This window comes from Manis javanica, chromosome 11, assembly GCF_040802235.1.
Source record: "Manis javanica isolate MJ-LG chromosome 11, MJ_LKY, whole genome shotgun sequence".
In the NCBI taxonomy this organism is placed as follows: Eukaryota; Metazoa; Chordata; class Mammalia; order Pholidota; family Manidae; genus Manis; species Manis javanica.
Window position 1 is genome coordinate 103754989 of NC_133166.1, and position 18889 is coordinate 103773877.

The following is an 18889-nucleotide window of genomic DNA, read 5'->3' on the forward strand; positions in this document are numbered from 1 at the left end:
TTTAATACATATTAACTCCTAGGCCCTCTGTGTAAGAAGGCACAGCTGGAGAAAGAGCAGGTGTGGCCCGCCTCTTGTGACCGATGTTCTAGTCTTTTGACGGTCCACAGTATGCCCTCTACCAGCTGCCCTGCAAGAGCCCAGTGGGCTTCTGTCTTCTGCTGGGTCTCTTTCCACATTCAAACCACTGGGACACCTGACACTAACCTTCCTAAGATTCGCATGATTAAAAAAGAACAGACACGAGTTAGAAGGACAGAAAAACTAGAAGAAGAAAGGAGATAGGAAAGAGAGGAATACAGAAGGATTAGAGAGATGCTGTTGGGTATTTGCAGGGCAAGACTTAGTTCTTTGACTGCCTTTAGGCCTAAAGAAATAGCCATCTATATAAAATCCCCCCCAACCCCGTACCTAAAGTTTAGCCATGAGAACTTTACAGTTGGCTAAAAGGAAAACACTAAATCTAAGTCTGGTCAACCTACACAACTCCCCATCCTGTGAGCCACAGGCAGTGGAATGTTCTTTCCTTACCCCCGTCTAAGCTCTGGGGGGATGGTGGTTGGACTGGGCGAGGAAGGGACAGACAAAATGCTCAGGTATCTGAGGCCCACAATATACAGAATACACAAGGACTCCATCCCCACCAAAACCCTCAGCAGCGGTATCAGTGAAAAGCCTTTCTCCTCTGCCCCATTTGGGGAAGGTAAAATGACCAGAACAGGAAGGTGTTAGCACCAGCAAGAACCCAGTACTCTCTCAATGGCAACACCAGTTCTTAGGCTGAGCACTGGCAGTATTCCATTGATGGGCTGGCTGAGAAGGGGGTTCCTCAAACTTTATGTGCAAAGTAAGATATGAAGGGCTGGCTATAGGCGAGACAATCCATCAAACTAGAAGAAAGAAAAAAAAAAGAAGAGGGGGGGGAGATTGCTCTTCAGAAATTCCTAAAAAAAAGAGTTTGAGTGGAGAAAAATAAGTTATTTTGACTTTTTCATCTATGTCTCTGACCCAAATGTGAATTAATAGATTTTTAAACCAGAGCTTAAAGTTCCTGCAGCGTAAAACAGTGGGGATGCGCAGCCCTGGGCGCTTGAACTGAACATCTTCTGTTCTTCACTTTCAGTTAGAATTTTACATCAATTCTGCCAGCGAACAATCAAGCAGTGGCCAAAGGACTAATATTAGTGGCCAGATTCAATATTGGCTCAATTCTGATCGAGCTACAGGCACAATATCCACAGGAACCATGGTTCCCTTCACACCTTTCTGCAGAGGTCCCAGACTTGTCCCCAAACGGAGGGAGTTCCTGGGTCTTTAGCCTAATATTCCTTCTACCCTTAGGAGGCAGAGCTCAGACTCGAAGGGGCAGGAGAGCTGCAATAACACATCCAGACAAAGCAAACAAACAAACAAAACAACAAGAGCCAAAACCAAAAACACTCAAAGAAGAAACAAGCGATGCAGAGGAACAATCAGAAAACAGGATTGCTGTCCTCAAATCGGTTATGCTTTTATAGCTTTTCAATGTTAAAGAATAAAATAAAATAAAAAGGCACACAGCCTGGTTTGGGATTGGGATTTTTGTTCCACTTTTCTTCCCTTGAGGCAAAGACCGAAGGGAAAAACCAAAAGGAAAAGATAACCGCAGTCGGTTAAAGTGGATGCCACGTGCTCTCTTGTGGTCATTTTAGCAAATCATGCATCGTAATAGACTCTCACTCACTGCCCAGAGGAGGAGATGAAACAGCTGCAGCAACAGAAGTGCTGGGGGAAGATTTGACGGGTGCAACTGTTACATAGGACGAGCTAGGAACATGTTTTGCATCAAGGTGCTGACCCATGGACTGTCGCTTTAGGACTCCCTTAAAAGAGGCTCCCGTCTGGAATGTGTTAATTACGTCGATCTGCAAAGAATCAGAGAGTGAGACAGATTTGCTCCACGGTTAGAAGAGAGGAAGGGAGGGTCCTGAAGGGTTAGGGAGCAGGGATGGAAAGAGCTGGGAAAAGGGGACAGGAGATGAGAGTGAGAGAGCCCCTCACACACAGCAATGGTGAGGAGAAGGGGGAAAAAACGTTAATTGCATATCACACTTCATTTAAGGAACAATTTGCCCTAGGGTCCAGATATGCAGCCAGAATTCAGTCTTCTCTTTCCTGTTAGCCTACGGAGGGCATTTTAGGTGTGCTGGTGTTCAAAAGTGTCTAAAATTCAAAGGGACTTCCCCATCCGATGACTTCTCATAGATAGAGGGTGACAACTTACTCAGTTTAGACGTGTGCTCTTACAAAATAAGGCGTGCAATTTAAGATAAAAGGCAAAGTATATATTACTGAATTTTGAGGCTCAGGAACCTCTACCCTAATTAAAATGACTACCTATTTTTGCAGATTATTCCAGGAAAAAAAGAACCTCATGTGTTTAAAGAAGTAACAGAGGCATGTAGTAGCCCATACATAGGTACACAGGTGGCCATGGTGGAAGGGCTCCTGGACCTTGGGGTGCTGGGCCCCCACCTTCTGGGTTTCTTCTCTTGGGCTGAAGTGGACAGGGCCCCTGCTCAGGAACCCAGTGGCCAGAGTCTTCAGAGAGAACGCCACTATATGCATTCTCGCACTGGAGATCCTCTATGGCCCAGCTGTCAGCGGGCGGCGGGTGGAGTGGCTAATTGACAGTGGTGGTGGTCAACAGCTGCAAGTCTAGCCCTACACATGTGGCCTCTGGTTTTCAGTGTCCTATGTCTCAGAGACAGAGGCATTTAATGTTATTTGTTTTTCAGTAATGGTCTTGGTCTGGGGACTCGGTCAAACCTACCATCTTTATCCCTGACTCCTAAGCAATGAGGAACAAATCAAAAGGAACTCCTGTATCCTTTAGGAGCTGGCAGAGTCATCTTAACAAGGCCCACATGCTGCTTAATGCCAAGGGCCAATCTACCAGGAATGTGGGAAGGGCACTGAGTCCACTCATCTGACTTCATTTCCCCCGCTGAGAAGGTGGGAAGACAGGCACCTTGTGAGTCAGACAATTATTTATAAAACTTCCTGAGAAGACATGAGATGTTTAGGGCTAGTTTCTGGATTCAGACCACAGTTCGAGCTAAAACATCACCATTTTATCGCATTATACAGTTTCCAGTTTCAGGGACTAAGCAGCCTGATCCTATAGGAGGAAAGGGTTTGCATGCAGGGAGGATTCGGGGCTGCAGAGACACCCTCCTCGTGCTTATTAGGGTTACAAGTTCCCACCCTCCACAGAGAAACTGGATCCCAGATTTAACTTCCCAAGATCCTAGCCATTGAGTTTCTCAAAACCTGCTTTCTAGTGCTTTTAGTTCTCCCCAGACGAAAGGGACCAGGATGGGACAGTAGCTTGGCAACACCTCCCTCCCCATTGCAGTGAGAACGACAAGGGTCAACGACCAGATGGCAGGAGGCTCTGACAGAACCCTCCGAGGCTGAGGGGCTGCTCTCAGGAGGCGGATTCAGGGATCCGGATGCAGGTCAGCAAGTCAGCCTCGTTTGCTTACGGAGTCAGGTGCGCACTGCAGAGGCATGGATTGGGGCGCCATGGCATATTTGACAGGTTGCCTTTGGTGCCTGGGTTTAGCCTTTCCTGCCATTCTGGCCCGGCTGCTTCATGCTCCCACTGGGGGAGGCAGTAAGCCTTAAAGCAATGCAGGCAGGGAAACCAGAGAGGCACGTGCTCCAGGAAATGGACATTGGTAATGGAGGGGAAGGAAGACCCGGCAATCTCAGCCCCCCAGGAGAGAGGACTGGCAAGGAGCCAGGAGACACTGGAACGCGGGAATCCTGGCTAGGAAAAAAACCACATGGGAGAAGAGGAGGCAGATGATCCTGAAGGGAAGAGAAGCAGACAGGTTACTTTGGAAAGACAGGACCTAAAGGAAAGCACTGGGGCCTCAGGGACAGGAGCCAGAGGTGGCGGGCTGTGGCACCGGGCTGTGCGGCACCGGGCCCCAGGCTCCTGACAGACTCTGCAGCCTGGATGGGGCGGGGGCGGGAACTCGAGATGGCCTGAGGCAGTTCTTGCAGGTGATCTCCCACTTGGGGAGGAGTCAGATGGGAGGGGAAAGGACCCTGGCTTCCCCTGGCGTTTCCCTGACAGTAATTCTCACCCACCTCCCTCCATTGTCCTGTGTGGGAGATGAGTTCGCAGCAGTCATTCTCTTTCAAATACTCATTTCACCTCTCTGCCCTAAGCACCAAGGAGAGGGGCTGGACTAGAACTTTCCAGACCATCTGCCAGGCTAATTCTAGAGAGTGAAACTTAGCCTGGGACCTCCAGCCAATCAGCAGAGGCATAGGTCTGCTCTCTGGTGCACACCTTTAGAACCAGGGGATCTACCGTTTCCTGAGGTGGGGAATCTCAGGACTAACACAGCAGAGGTACGCCGGGCAAGAACAGGGATAGTGAGATGATTAGCCATGCCCAGACCAGCCCGTTCGCCCAGGAAAAGGCAGGTCCAGTTGTTGCATGGGAAGCGGGGAATAAAAGTTACTGCAGGGCTCCAGGCAGGGGACTTAAGCAGAGCATCTACTCCATTTCAGAAATGGCAAGAAGGGAATGGGATCTGAAGAGATTATAGCTTCTTCCTTTCTGGGAAGTAAGTCTGAATACTGAAAAAGATGCTCAGGCATTGAGAGGCTATTGTTATTTATTCACATTTAGCCAGGAGATGCCTCACCGTGGCCTTACGTTTTGAGCAAGGGTGTATAAGAGGGTGAATTTCTCTTACAAAGATCCTCCCAGGTAACACCTACACTGCCCTCACAGCAGCTTGAGGATGTACATTAAGTGTCTGCTGGGGATGCTGGTGTGGAGATAAAGTCTAACGCCTTCCTTCTGAAGGGCAGGGAATGGTTGGCCGTTTCTCACCCTGAGGTCAGGTCTAGTGCTCACAAGACAACTTATGCCGGAAGCTGGCCCACCCGACTGGGTGGGAAAGTGGGCTTTAGAACCAACCCAAAGGTAAAGACTATGCTAACAGGGTCCCCGGCCCCCTGACGCTGTCCTGTTGGAGGAGCCCGTGCGTCTGTCCCTGTCTCTGTCTGTCCTGAAGCTATGGAGCTGTGGCTGCCCGTAAGGGAGGGGAGAGAGGTTGGCTACCGAGAACTCTGCTGCCCTCCCAACACCTCCTGAGACGGGGAGGTTTCTTTGCCCAGGGTGCGGATAGGCCACTATCAGAGTACCTGAGTCTGGATACGGTTCAGGCCCCGGAACCAGAGGATCTGGCCTCGGCGCAGTTCCATCTCTGCGTGGTCAATCTCGTCCAGCCCCTCAGCATCTTTGGTGATCTCCTCTTTGGTGGTGCCATGCCCAGCCTCCTTCAGGAACTTCAGGGACTGGGTAGGTATCGTGGAGATTACCTGAGAACAGGGCAGTAAAAAGGGGAGACACCAGAAGCAGGTGAGAAGAGCTCTCACTCAACTTCCATGGTCCAGGCCAACGGGTGGGTCCCTCTGCCCTATCACCCCTCCCACTGGAAGAGCAGTGAGAGAAGGGCCAACCCACTGAGGCAAGCATCCCAAGTCCCTGCCAACTGCCAAGCCCTCAGGTCAGTTTTCTGTATTTGTGGACATGCAAAGAGAACTCCTCTCCTAGTGTTGGACCAGCCAGCTGCCTAGTTATATGCCCCATTCTCCTCCTTCTCCTCAGTTCTTCCTTTCCATTTTGCCCTGCATCTTTTAAGGGAAGTGGAGCATGGATTTGGGCACATGTAATATAGTAGGAAGGGACAGAGACCAGGACCTGGGAGAACAGGTCTGGGGACAGGATAGCCACGTTGCATGTGTACGGGCATGGGAAGGAGATGGGTGTTGGGAGAGACAACTCCTTAGTTATCATGTGCACATAATTCCTGTGCAATAAAACTATAAAGAAAGGATACTAAGAGTTTTCTTGGGCTTGGGGAGTGGTAGGCGGTGGGTCAGGCCATGGTGAAAAGGACTTGTGGGTATTATCAGAAGACATGGAGCAGTAGACTAGGCTTGTGATTCAAAATAAATCACTTGGTAAGCTCAGTACCTGTCAATCAGTACCTTATAAACAAGACGAGGGGCAGGCGGGCCTCAGATGGGAAAGAGGGACAGTGAGGGCAGTCCAGCAGAGAGTTAAGTGTTTTGAAATAGGGACAATGTCGCAGGTCTGCATTTGGCTATCATAAGGAGCTGCTGTGATACAGAAGAAAGGCTGTTATCCGGTCTTAAAGCCACACGGCTACATGTAAGACTAGATCCAGATGGGAGTTTCAAACAGGAGGCGTAAAGGTGCATTAGGAAGGAGCCCTCTGGTAAACACACTGCAGCCAGCGGAACAGGGTGGAGGGAGTTGTGCTGGGAACTGGGATAGGGATTCATCAGGGAGGTAACTAGCAGATGTGAAAGACACGACTGGGCCGCCCATGGGAGAGGCCTGCAGTCCCAGGGAGGGATCTTCGGGCCAGTTAGAGCAAAGCGTCCATCACCCAGGTGGTCTGGCACCAATCAGGAGAGGCCCGAGGTCTGCATTACAGAGGTGTAGTCCAGACCAGAGCTGTGGACAAGGGAACTTACCAAGTGCTATTAGGGAAGAGGTGCCACTCTTACCAGACCTGATGATGTTATTATAATAGAAAAGCTAACATTTACTGAATACCTACTGGGTATTAGACATTGTTCTACGTCATTTCTGTATTATAACTGATTTGCTAATTAGTAATGATTAACAGTGACCCTGTCATCCTAAGCCGAGGAAACTAAGGCACACTGTGGTTAAGGAACTTGCTCAGAGTGATTCTACTTGTAAAAAGGAGAGCTGGGATTCGAACCCAGGGAGTCGGTCCCAGAGCTGCCGTGTGCTATATGCTTCTCTAGAGACCTTGGGGGTCTGGATCGCTCTCAGGTTACAGTCAGGCATTCAACCCAGATCGGACCATGGTGAGAAACAGAAGAGGCAGGGGAGCCCTGAACTATGCCACGCCAGCGGCCCACGGCCAGAGTGCCGCTTCATTAAAGACTGATATTTTGTGAACTCTTCTACTTCCAAAACTCTGAATTTTTTTTACAGCAAAATCCCATTGAAAAAGTCTCACTCCCGTGTCGGGAAGCTAAGGGATTTGCCTGCCTCCAGGCATGGCTGGAAGGGTCCTAAAGCCTCTGCGGAGGTGGGCACCCACCATTCTGCCTTGTGATCCTGTAAGATGGAGAGAACTTGAACACTTGGGTGTGGGGAGAGGAGGGGAGGGAAGGAGACGGCGAAGGCGAGGAGCTGGGAGTCTCCAGCTGCTTGTTCTGTCTCATCTAGAGGACAGGAGGTCTGCAGGTGGCACGAATGCCCAGGGAGGACATGCCGAGACTCACCTGGCCCCACAGCAGTTCTCCAATACCAATGAAGAGACACCAAAACCACTGGGACAGGGTGAGCTTTGTACAGCTGAAGGGCTTGCCACCAAATTCCACTATGATAATCTAGAACAGAGAAAGAGGCAGAGAAAGAGGGGGCAACATGTAGCTAGCCCTCCAGCCCAGGCCACCAAGGCCGCATCCCCCCAGCCCCAGGATCCCATCGTACAAGCCCCGATCTTCTCGTTGGGGAAGGAGGAAGGAGAAATCCAGAAGGGGAGAAAGGAAGACAGACACGGACAGTCTTCATGGAGCACCCGGACGGGGAGACAGACAGCTCCTATGAAAATTATTAACGTAAGAGCTGGGGCTCAAGGGGAGATGGAGGCTTCTTGTGGCTAAAGCCAGTGGGTGACAAAGGGAAGGCGCAGTGACGGAGAAGAGGAATCGGGGAGAGGGCAGATCTGGGAGCACCTGCTGTGGGGTGGGACAAGCGTCCTTCGGTTATGGGGCGAAGACATCATCTCTTGTATCTGCAGCTATTTTATCCCAACTTCCAACTAGGACAAGAGGGAGGAGGCCCAGTCTTTTACCACCAAGGCAGCTATGCCCTGGATCCCAGTTCCCACAGGAGGAGCCCCAGCCAGGCTTATCTGTCAACCACATGTGCACCATCCCCTCCCTCCTCCTCTGTGAATCTCGCAGCATCTTCTACCATGAGTTCCTTCAGAACAAAGGAGCAGAGATGGGGAGAGGGCCCGTTAGCCTTGTGCCCAAGCACCTCAGGGCAGGAGGCACAGGAAGGGGTGAGAAGAGAGTGACCCACCTCTTGGTCACTTTGTAAAATTGCCGTGTTTTGGAAAAATAATGAAAGGATTCTACGAGTCTTATTTGCTACTGACGTGTCACGTGGTGCTGGAGCACCTGCCAGAGTAGAGCAGGCTTGGGTTCTAGAACAATGTGCACGTGGAAGCCGGCTGGGGACCCAGTGTTCAGCCCACGGCCATAGTTACTATGAAAACTATTAATGTAAGAGCTGGGCTTTCAGGGGAGATGGAAGCTTTTTTTTTTTTTAAAAATAGGGAAAGTCCCCACCACTCACTCACTCCATTCCCTGGGTACTCAGGGAATCCTGGAGCCCAGCTTTTGGGCTTGAACACTGCAGACCTCCCACCCCAACTCCAGCTAGACTCCCACCTGGCTGATGAACGTGCCTAGGACCACAGAGCAGAAGATGAGGTTGCGGAAGATGCCGGCGAAAACGTTTCTCTCTCCGTGGATCTTGCGGGAATTGATTTCATTGAAGAGCTGCATCAGCACGAAGGTGTTGAAAATAATGGTGTAGTGCTGGCTGGGCGGCGAATGCAGAGGCGCCTTCCTCCCGCTGTCAATGTCGAACAATTTCTCACCTAGTGGGGAGAAGGGAAGCACAGGGGGCTCGGGTCCAATCAGAACATGTGGGCCATGCAGTTTGCTTATGGCTGGTGATCGGTCAGTACCTAAGCGACGCTACTTATCAAATATCCTACACGTTAGCCCTGGTCTCGAGCTCTCTCTGCATTAACATTTGCCTTCTCACAGCGCAACCTGGTGGTAAGGCTACGCGCACCAGAGTAAGGCAGACATAGGTTTGAATCTCAGTGCCCCTGTTTACTTGTTATGTGACCTGAGCTTCAGTTCTATGATCTGTTAAAAAAACAAAAGGTATCATAAAGCCTCCATGTGAAGTTCTTAAGAGGAACACATAAAATAGCACAAGGCCCCAGTCGTGGGAGCAGAGGATGCGTTCAGGAGCAAAACCGCTTTTGTTCCTCGTCTTACGCGCCCAGGAGACCCTCTCCCCGGGGACTGTTCTTCCCCCACCCCACCTCCACCAGGCACTCCGACCGCCGCCCCCAACCCCACTCCTGCCCTCGGCTCACCTGCAAAGACAAGGAGAAAGATGACGGTGAGCTGATAGACCGCGTGGCCCAGGATGTTCTTCATCATAGTGCGTGAGATCAGAGGCTTATTTCGGCCATAGGGGCGGCGCTTCAGCAGAGATTCCGTAGGAGGTTCTGTGGCCAGGGCCAGCGAGGCAAACGTGTCCATGATCAGATTGACCCACAACATCTGCACGGCTTTCAATGGGGAGTCCTGGTGGGAAGAAGGCCCCTTTAGCTTTCCCTGGAAAGCACCACCGACCTCACTCACCAGCTGACCTCTGCCCTTGAAACGGCCGTGCTCCTGCCAGCCACCTAGACTTTGGGCCTGGCCACTCATTGGCTGGGTGACCTTGAGAAAGTTACCTATCCTCTTTGAGGCTTGGCAGGAAGCTGTAAAATGGGGCTGATATCTACTTTGTAAGACTGTTTTTGAACGGGGGTAATAGAAAGTGCTCACCAGAAGGGCTAGTGGGTACGTGCTAAATGAATGGTGGGCAGTGGTAGACAGGCACTGGCAGGTGGCGGTGAGCCCCTGTGAGCAGACAGGGACCTCGCAGAGCCAACTCCTGCCCCAGCACCCCGGGGGAAGCCATGTCCCTGCTTCTTGGTGGTAGACCGCGCCCCATACCCCCACCCCTGGTCCCTCCCCTCTCCGCCACCGCACACGCCCGTCACCTGAGTGATACAGGCTCCTGTGAAGGCCACGATCACGGCCACCACATTGACGGTCAGCTGGAACTGCAGGAACTTGGAGATGCTGTCATAGACGTTTCGTCCCCACATCACGGCCTTCACGATGCTGGTGAAGTTGTCGTCTGTTAGGATGATGTCTGACGCCTCCTTCGCCACATCTGTGCCTGCAATTCCCTGAGCGGGAAGAGGGAGCAAAACGGTGAGCCACTGGCTGAAGCCGCGCTTATCTGCGTTCTGCCCCCGACGCCATTTCCTGACCCTCCAAGAAGCTTCAGAACGAGGTCTAAACACTAGAGGCCACACCAGCCACTCAAAGTCTAAGGGCTAACCAGACTATGTGGGTCCTTCTCTCCCAGAGAAAATGAAGGGAAAACGTGTCACTGTCCCTCTTTAGAAAAGAGGGCTGGGACCTGATGCCACCAGTTTACTCCTGAACCCAGACCAGAAATGAGTTATCTTTGATGTTCCCTTCTCCTCCCCTCCTACTCCCCAGCCTTAGAAACAAATCACAAGATGGGAAACAGTCCCATCTATTCTACCTCCAAATCCCCATATTCCTTTTGCTTATTCCAAACTCTTAAAGTCCTCATCTTCCCCACACCTTTAAGTCACCCTACATATTTTCCTAGGAGTAGTCCGGCAGCACAGTTCAGATATCCCGTCCTTATTCCAGATCCTGTCACTGGGGAACCACGGAAGGTTTCGTAACAGACACATCAATGGTTGAAAGCTGTGCTTTAGAAGCAGTGAGCTTTCCAGCCTGACAGCCAAAGCCCTCAACAAGTGGACCCTGATTCATTTTCCAACCTGCTCTCCTACAGTCCTTCTGTTCAAAAACCCACTGGCTTATTCACAATTCCCTGAATTGCTCATTTGCTTCTAGAGCCTAAACATCTGCTTACACCGTTTCCCCAGGCCTGGAGCGGCCTCTTTCCCCGCATATCTCAATCCTGTCTCTCTTCAATGCCCCGTTCACCTGAGTCCCGCTTGCTTTGCAAAGCTGGCCCTAACATCCTTCCAACTCTATAACCCAGAGACGGGCTTATTGGTTAATTTGGCTTACACTGTAGGTTATTTGTTCTCTTTACCTGGTGGTATTATTTTCCTATCCAGATCACAACAAACGAGTATCTTTTAGAGAGTCTATACAATTAGTTTTTCCCCATCAAAAAGTTCTCCAATGCATCCACACAGTGTTGTACCATTCACTGTAAAAAGAAAGGAGGATAAAAAAAAAGGAGGGGGAATATCTCTATATACTTACTACTGTGGAACAATCTCCAAGTTATGTTTTTAAGTGAAAAAAAGCCAGGTGGAAAAAGGAGTGTATAGAGTATGTACAGGTAAGTATAGACAGTCCTACAGGCACGTGTCACTTCACTTATCTAAGAGGGTGGCATATAAATATACTACATATTTGATTATATTTGAATGTACAAACAGGGGGATAAATGAGGGTGGTGACAGGGATGGAAGCTGGCTTTCTATGAATACTCCCTGTTTTGTGTATTTGACTTTAGAACTACACGACTATTTATACAAATAGAAGACAAAATTCAGCTTAAAAAGCAATCTCTAACATGGAAAGCAACATGATATAAGTGAAGTGGTGTTACCAGTTAGTAGCGCAACAATACAAAGGAAAAACGCTCTAAGTGACTTTTTTAAAAACACAGTAACTGGATGGCAGTTACTAGTAGGACGTACCTACAGAATGAAAAGGACTGTAAGACAAATCCTTAACTATTTTTAGGAGCATAATTGAATTATTATTGCCATTTTGAGACTACTACACATATTTTAGGATACCAAGTCATTATGTTAATGCAATTAGGAATCAAAAATTTCAGCTTAAGAAATATAAATACAAAATAGGGGAAGTGAAATAAAATTAGGAAGTTAAAGAGTTCTAGAGTCCTAAATTGCATTGGAAAAACCAATATGGATATGCAAAGTACTTTTTATCTTCAAAACAAAACCCCAAAACAAAAAAGAAACATAAAACACAAATCGGCTAGTCCACTGAAAAGGTCTAGAAACAGTAATTCGCTCAGTGTAAGGAATACCCTGGCATTCAGATGGTGTGCTCTAAATACTATTTCTCACTAAAATAAAACAGGACTCCTTTGAGAAATGGATGATTCTAGATCTAGGACAAGAAATATGCACGATACTCTGGAATATCATATGTAAGAAACCAAGAAGGCTATTCAAGACAACTGGATGCCATCGGGAAACATGGCTCTCAGAATGCACCTCATGAACAATTACATGAAAATTAATTGTTCACTGTGCCTAGACTGTGCCCAAACAATACGGTTTCTAACACCTGCTTTCCTTCTGGGAATCGGGAATCCTAGCACGTGCCGGGCAGATGGTGCCCATGTGACCAACCCAGTAAAGGCCTTGGGTGCTGAGTCTCTGACAGGCTTTGCTGGGCAGAAACCTCATGCATGCGTTGCTGCATTCTCGTTTCTGGCGGAACAGTGTGCTCTGTGTGGCCCTTCATAGAAGACAGAGCATAAGGAAGCCTTCACGTGGATCCCTCCAGGCTCTGCCTGTGATTTTCTCCCTTACAATATCTTTACTATACTAATGTAATAAATCTTAGCCATGAGCACAATTTTATGCTGAGCCCATGAGTCCTTTTAGTGAATCCACAGATATAAAGGATCCGATGTGGTCCCCAAACTTGAAGGTATGTCAGAATCACTGAAAGGGCTTGTAAACAGCTTGTTGGGCCCCCACTCCAAGCTTTCTGATTTAGTAGAGCTGGGGTGGTGCCTGGGAATCTGCGTTTCTGTAGGTTTACAGCTGGGAGGAGCATACTTCAAGAACTAGTGCTATAGATTAAGAGATTTAAAAGACCTAGGAAACAATTGTAATATACAGATCTTATTTGGATCCTGATTTGGACAATTAACTATAAAAACAACATTTATGAAGCAACTAGGGAGATGGAAACATTGACTAGTTATCTGATGATAGTAAGGAATGAATTTTGTTATGAGATAATATTATGACTATTTTAGATATATTTTATTTTTACATATCTTGCAGTGACACACACTGATGTTTCTTTAGATGAAATGACATGATGTTTTGGTTTTGCGTCAGAATTATTCAGCTGGAGACCGGGGAAGTGCAGGCTAGGTGTTCAGTTAAATAAGACTGGCCCAGGGTTGGTAATGGATGCTGGGTGACAGGTACATGGGGATTCATTAAACTATTCTCTCTACTTTTGTATATTCTTGAAATTTCCTAGAATAAACACTTCCTTGTTGTTAAAGAGAGTACCCTAAAGACAGATCACTTTTCAATCAATCTCTTTCCATGGCTTAAAAATCACCAATAGTTCAGGGTCTGTGGGAGGCTTACAGTCATAATCTCCCTGAGTATGAGGATGTACTTTGCAACCTGGGAGTTCCTAAGTGTCCCTGAACATCAGAATCAATACGTGTGCCTGTTAAGAAAACTCAGGCATTTCTGGGATCCATCCCAGACACCACTGAGTCAAGATATCTAACTGTGGTACATGTGAGTTTATATGAACTTCCCAAATGTTATGCTCTGGGCCTTATAAGCAAAAAGCAGACTGATGAGCAGTGCTGGCCACAGAGTATATGGTCCACAGGGAACAGAGATTTTCTATAATGTACAGAAGCAAAAAATAGCATCAAGTTCATAGGCAAGTTTAAGTTGGTCTGTGTACCTGGGTGGTGATACTCGATTTCCCCTCCTGAGTCATTTACTCCTCATGTCTGGTGGGTCTCCCACTGTACATACCATTATTGGCCAGGTGGGCAGGAGAGATGGAATTAGGGAAAAGAGCACAAAGTGGGAAGTGGAGGTACAGGAAGCGGCAGGCTTCTCCCCAACAGAGAGGGCAGCTTACAGTCAGAGGGAGGCGCTAGGCTGGGCGCTTACCATGGCAAAACCGACATCCGCCTTCTTCAGAGCGGGCCCGTCGTTTGTGCCATCCCCGGTGACAGCCACCACCTGGCGCTGTTCCCCAACAGTGCTGTCAATGATGCCTGGAAGAAACGCACGCCACAGGGAGTCCACAGGCATCGTCTGAGGCCCCACGGTGAGCCCGCTGCTCCCCATGAAAGGTGCTTTTGGGGCTTCCTCCTGGTCCCTGGTCCCTGCCCCCACTTCCCTTTCTACCTTCTTTTCTCCCTGTGCTGGAGGCTCTGTAGTATTGCCAAGGGCAGTAAATTGTCTCAAGGGTAGAACTCTGAGCTAAGGGCTCATCTCTCACACATCTTGGCCGGTGCCCGAAGGCAGCTGTTACGTGGTGATCTGTGGTAAGGCAGCTAGTACCTGACGATTTGAAGACGGAGGCCTGGGGGCCAAATGCACCCTTTCCACGCACCAGCTGGGCAATTTGAGTAAGTTACTTATCTTCTCAGTTTCAAATTCCCTTATTTGCAATGGGAATCTTTTAACCTGCCCTGCCTAGTTTACAGTACTATTGGCGAATAAGGTTATGATGTTCAAAAACAACTTGATTATATGTCTCATACTCACCAGGGCTCAGATGTTTGCTAACCTGTATGTTCTCCCCGTGAGCTGGAGAGCTCTCCTAGGACCTCCCTATTCAGGACAGGAGAGTGGCTTTGGCTGAGGGTCCTCCCCTGTCCCCCACCCCCATCCTCTAGCCCAGGCGCCTAGTCAGGAGCCCACCTCACCTTTCACCAGTGTGTGCTTGTCAGTGGGGGAAGATCGCGCCAGGACCCGAAGCTTAGGCCAGATCTTGTCCAGTTTTTCTTGTTCTACCTGCCAACATGAGACCACACCTGGGTCAGTCCAGCCCCGAACAGCCATTCAGGGAACTCTCAGTCCTCTACACACTTGGAGCTTCTGGGGCCCCTGGCCCTCCAGGGCCACAGGGGACTGTTATCCTGGCCCAATGGCGACGAAGCAGCCAGCTCAGCCTCCGGAGGTGGATTCACTGGTGGTGACCTTCCCGACCCTGCTTGGCTTCTTTTTCCTCCCAATTCCCTGTCTGGGAGCAGATCCTCCATTTCTTAGACCCGTGACAGGAGGAGGGGAGGCTGGCTGATGGCTCACGTGGCTAACATGGGACTTCTTGGGTGTAGGTTTAATTTCTATGTAGGCCAGGAAGCTCTGGTCTGCTCCACACCCAGACCGCATCCTCTCACAGACCTGTGCCACTCAGTCACAGGGCAGAGATAACAGGAGGGCTGAGGTGGGAGGAAACCAGTACAAAATCATCCCATGACTGAAAAGAACGGGAAGATGTGACAGGTTAGTGCCACTGTCTCAAAGGACAGCTTATGAATGAAGATGATGAGAAGAAAGAAAACTCTCGACTTTACCATCTGAGCAGCTCTGGTAGGAGATATGCTCTGCTCTGACTAGGTTTTAGTTTAAAAACCACCCACTTTCTTACAAGTGTCCCAGACGCCTTATCTAGGGCCGGCCCTTCCCTCACCAAATGAGGCCCTGGTTCGACCCACCCAGGACCCACCTCGCCCTTCTCGTTGCGGATAAGTCGGTTGAATTCTTTGCCTTCTAAGCACAAGAAGTCATCCCCGGGTGTCACTATGCCACATTTGGTGGCGATGGCCCGGGCTGTGTTGATGTTGTCGCCTGTCACCATTCTGACAGTAATGCCAGCTCGTTTGCATTTAGCAATAGCATCTGGTACCTGTAGAGAGTGAGGCAAGAGGCGAGGAGGTGGTGGCTGGCATGCTGCCCTTCAGCTGTCACCCCTGTGGACAGGGGAGAGGCACCTAGAAGCAGTACCATGGGGCCCAGGCTGAGTCCTGTCATTATTATATTGCCTGGTATCACCTTACTTCCGTCCTACCCCATAGTACTCACACTTGAATTTGCCTTGTACTATGAGTTGAAGGGGGAAATTTGCTTCGAGAGCCAGGTGTAAAAGCTTACTCTCCCCCACTTACACTCTCAACTCCTTAGCAGGACATGTGTGGCCTTTGGAGGTCTGGCCACTGCCTTTCTTTCTAGCAGGAGCTTTTACGGCTCTCCGCCCCCACCCCCACCCCCACCCCCACCCCCATGTCTCATGCTCCAGCCGTTTCAGTTCCCAGCCCTATGTAGTGTCCCAGATGCATGACTCTCTCTCCTGCCTCTGGGCCTTGACATTTGACAATCCGTCTAACTGAACTCACAAGCAGAGACGTTTTCAATGCTGCAGCATGTAGAAGGTTCTCTAGCTAGTCTAGGGACACTCAGCAAGAAAGTGTTGATTGAAAGAAGATGGCTAGAGACAAAGTTGGTGGCCCAGTGAACACAGCTTCCTGATTATTCTTAAGTGCCAAATAATAAGCCCAGTAAAACTTGAGCTTCTCACCCTACCCCTCTGACAGTATTAACCACAGGAATGCCACCTTCTGTCGACTCAGCATTCTACAGCAGTTCTCTGCAGCAGGAGGTGCAGAAACATCTCCCTCTCTAAGTAAGAAGCAGTTTGGTGCCTTGCCTGGAGCCACAACTAGAAAGAGAATGAATGCCCCCGTCCCTGTGACTCTTGGTGGTTTCCCTTTAAGTCACACTTGACGTGCACGTGGACCAGGGGCCATGGGGAGATTTCCATTTGTGCTTTCTCGCCCTTTCTCGAAGCCAGAGCCTCACCTCTGGGCGCACAGGGTCCTCGATGCCCACCACTGCGATACAGGTCAGTTCGGTGAGGATCTCGGCCTCATTGTCCCAGGGGGGCTCCACGTCACTGAAATCCCGGTACGCTATGCAGATGGTCCGGAGGCCCTCACAGGCCATGGGCTCAATGACCGTGCGCACCATCTCATCTCGGTCCTTATTCTTGAATGGTACTGCTTCCCCTTTCTTGTCCAGGATTCGATTACACCTGGGGAGGCCCGCAGTCAGAAAGCAGCACCTCCCTCCCCACCCAATAGGTCTCTGCAGCCACCTAGAGGCTCTGGAAATTTTGTAGATTCTGGAAAACCTGAATTATTCCTAAAGATACTGTTCCATGGCCAGAAATCTCTATCTGCTGCCTGTCTTGGTCCCTTCTCCCAAGGTAGGGTGGCCTGTGGGTGGGTAAGGCCTAGGTAGACTGTGCGATTCTCCCATGTCAACTGTTCCTATCATATGTGAACAGAATGCCAAGAGTCATTTGTGGGTCACTCACTCTTTTGAGCTTCTCCATGGCAGAGAGGGACTTTTTCACTCTCTGATACCTAGGAGAGCGCTCAGTGTATAGGGTGTGCCCAGCAAGAATGTGTTGGTTGAAACAAGGTGGCTGAAACCAAGTTGGGGTGCTGGTTGATTGAGCTGCTGGCCCTGTACCCACATGGGTCAACCTTTGGTGACGCGTGGATAGGCTAGGCCGCTTGACTAAGTTAGGCAACTTCCTGCAATCAGAACTGCGAATGAGAAGGGAAGCGAACCCAGAGCTGACATTTCTAGTGCTTGCAGCGTGCAAGGCACTGTACGTGCACTGAATTGCTTAGTCAAGGAACCTGAGAGATGGGCGGCTGTTATTTTGTTTTTGGATTAGGAAATGGAAGCCGGCATTGCCCGCATCCTGGCTGCACCACTGCTGGCTGTGTCACCTTGAGTAAGCTCCTTGACTTCCCTGCGCATCTCTTTTCTCCTTGTAAAACAGGGATGACCATAGTACCTCCCTCTCTGAGTCGTGAAGATTAAATAACATAGGCCATCTAAGGCACATAAAACAATGCTTGGCCTGAGTAAGTGCCCAGTTATTAGTTATGAGGCCGCCACCTGGAGGGAGGGCTCGTCCTTCACATGGGGTGATGGGGAGGCGTGATCTGGACGGGAAGGAGAAGGGGAGGGGCTCACTTGCGCAAGATGATCTCCGACGCGCCCTTGCTGTACATGCGGAAGCCACCGCCGGGCTTCTCGATGACGGTGCTCATGGACTTGCGCACGGAGTTGAAGGTGTACACCTTGTAGAGCTTCTCCTCGGGCACCTCGCTGCGCACTGCGTGGTAGTCCTGCTTCAGGTCCGCGACGAAGCCCAGCAGAGCACACTCCGTCTTGTTGCCCACCTGCCGAGGCAGGCCGCCTTCCTTCTCTGGCGGCTGAGGGCACATACATACGTGGGACTGCTGAATAAAATGCCTCAAGCAGGGAGACGATTCAGGAAGGAAGGGAGTCCCTTACAAGCCTTGCACGTGCAATGTACGCCCACAGCCTGTCGGGGAAACAGCACTAGAGTTTTTTCAAGGGTAGGGAGACGTTGGTCCGTGGAGACCAGTTCCTGGCCATCAGGCTTGGGGACCGTTGGTCTTCCCTGGGGGTGGGGGGTGGTGTGTCACCCTGTGTGGGTCTCATTCGTACACCCTTTCTTAGTTCTGGAAAGTGAGCGCTTTGCTCCCGATACACTTGCTTCTGCAACCAGCATGAGGTCTCTCCAAAGATACTGCCTTTACGTGGAGACAGGAGGGAACTTCACGGCCGTGCATCCTGGCCTACCCCAGCCCCCAGCTTGGATTCTTCCCTCGGCCCATCCCAAACACGTTCACTGAGGAGTGGGCGATGGGATGGGCAATGGCAATTCACGCAGGATGAACAAGAGAAAATAGCCTCAGAGAAAAGTGATGGCTCCCTCCAACCACCCTTTTGAAGTGTCCAAGCAGAGAACTTACCAGAATTTTGGAGGTATAGGCACTGTTGATGGAAATGCTGTTGACAATAAGGTCCAGGACCTTGGGTGCCAGGACGTCGGGGTCTGGGAGCTGATGATAATGGGTGTCTCCGATGTAAGCCTGCACCACGGTCATGCGGTTCATGGTCAGCGTGCCTGTCTTGTCGGAGCAAATGGCCGTGGCATTGCCCATGGTCTCACAGGCATCCAGGTGGCGCACCAGATTATTGTCTTTCATCATTTTCTACACAGGGGAAGAGAGGAGACTTGAGCAGGGGCCAGCTGAGCTTCCCCAACTTTGGTCACA

General features: G+C 50.0%; 1 protein-coding gene across 8 annotated transcripts in view; it reads right to left on the reverse strand.

Moving 5' to 3' along the window:
• Positions 1–18889, reverse strand: part of ATP2B4 (ATPase plasma membrane Ca2+ transporting 4) — an 83058-nt gene that overhangs the window by 7684 nt on the left and 56485 nt on the right. For 5 of the 8 annotated variants that reach the window (XM_017680153.3, XM_017680152.3, XM_073217115.1 and 2 more), the window contains 11 exons: positions 18584–18826; positions 17775–18016; positions 16584–16815; positions 15454–15633; positions 14651–14738; positions 13887–13993; positions 9942–10133; positions 9264–9477; positions 8539–8750; positions 7360–7467; positions 5212–5388 (listed from right to left, as the gene is read on the reverse strand). In XM_017680153.3, the coding sequence (XP_017535642.3) occupies positions 5212–5388; positions 7360–7467; positions 8539–8750; positions 9264–9477; positions 9942–10133; positions 13887–13993; positions 14651–14738; positions 15454–15633; positions 16584–16815; positions 17775–18016; positions 18584–18826 (1995 nt within the window). Of the gene's footprint in view, positions 1–1723; positions 1905–5211; positions 5389–7359; positions 7468–8538; positions 8751–9263; positions 9478–9941; positions 10134–13886; positions 13994–14650; positions 14739–15453; positions 15634–16583; positions 16816–17774; positions 18017–18583; positions 18827–18889 lie in introns of all 8 variants that reach the window. The other 3 variants (XM_017680155.3, XM_017680154.3, XM_017680156.3) reach the window with 2 other exon arrangements.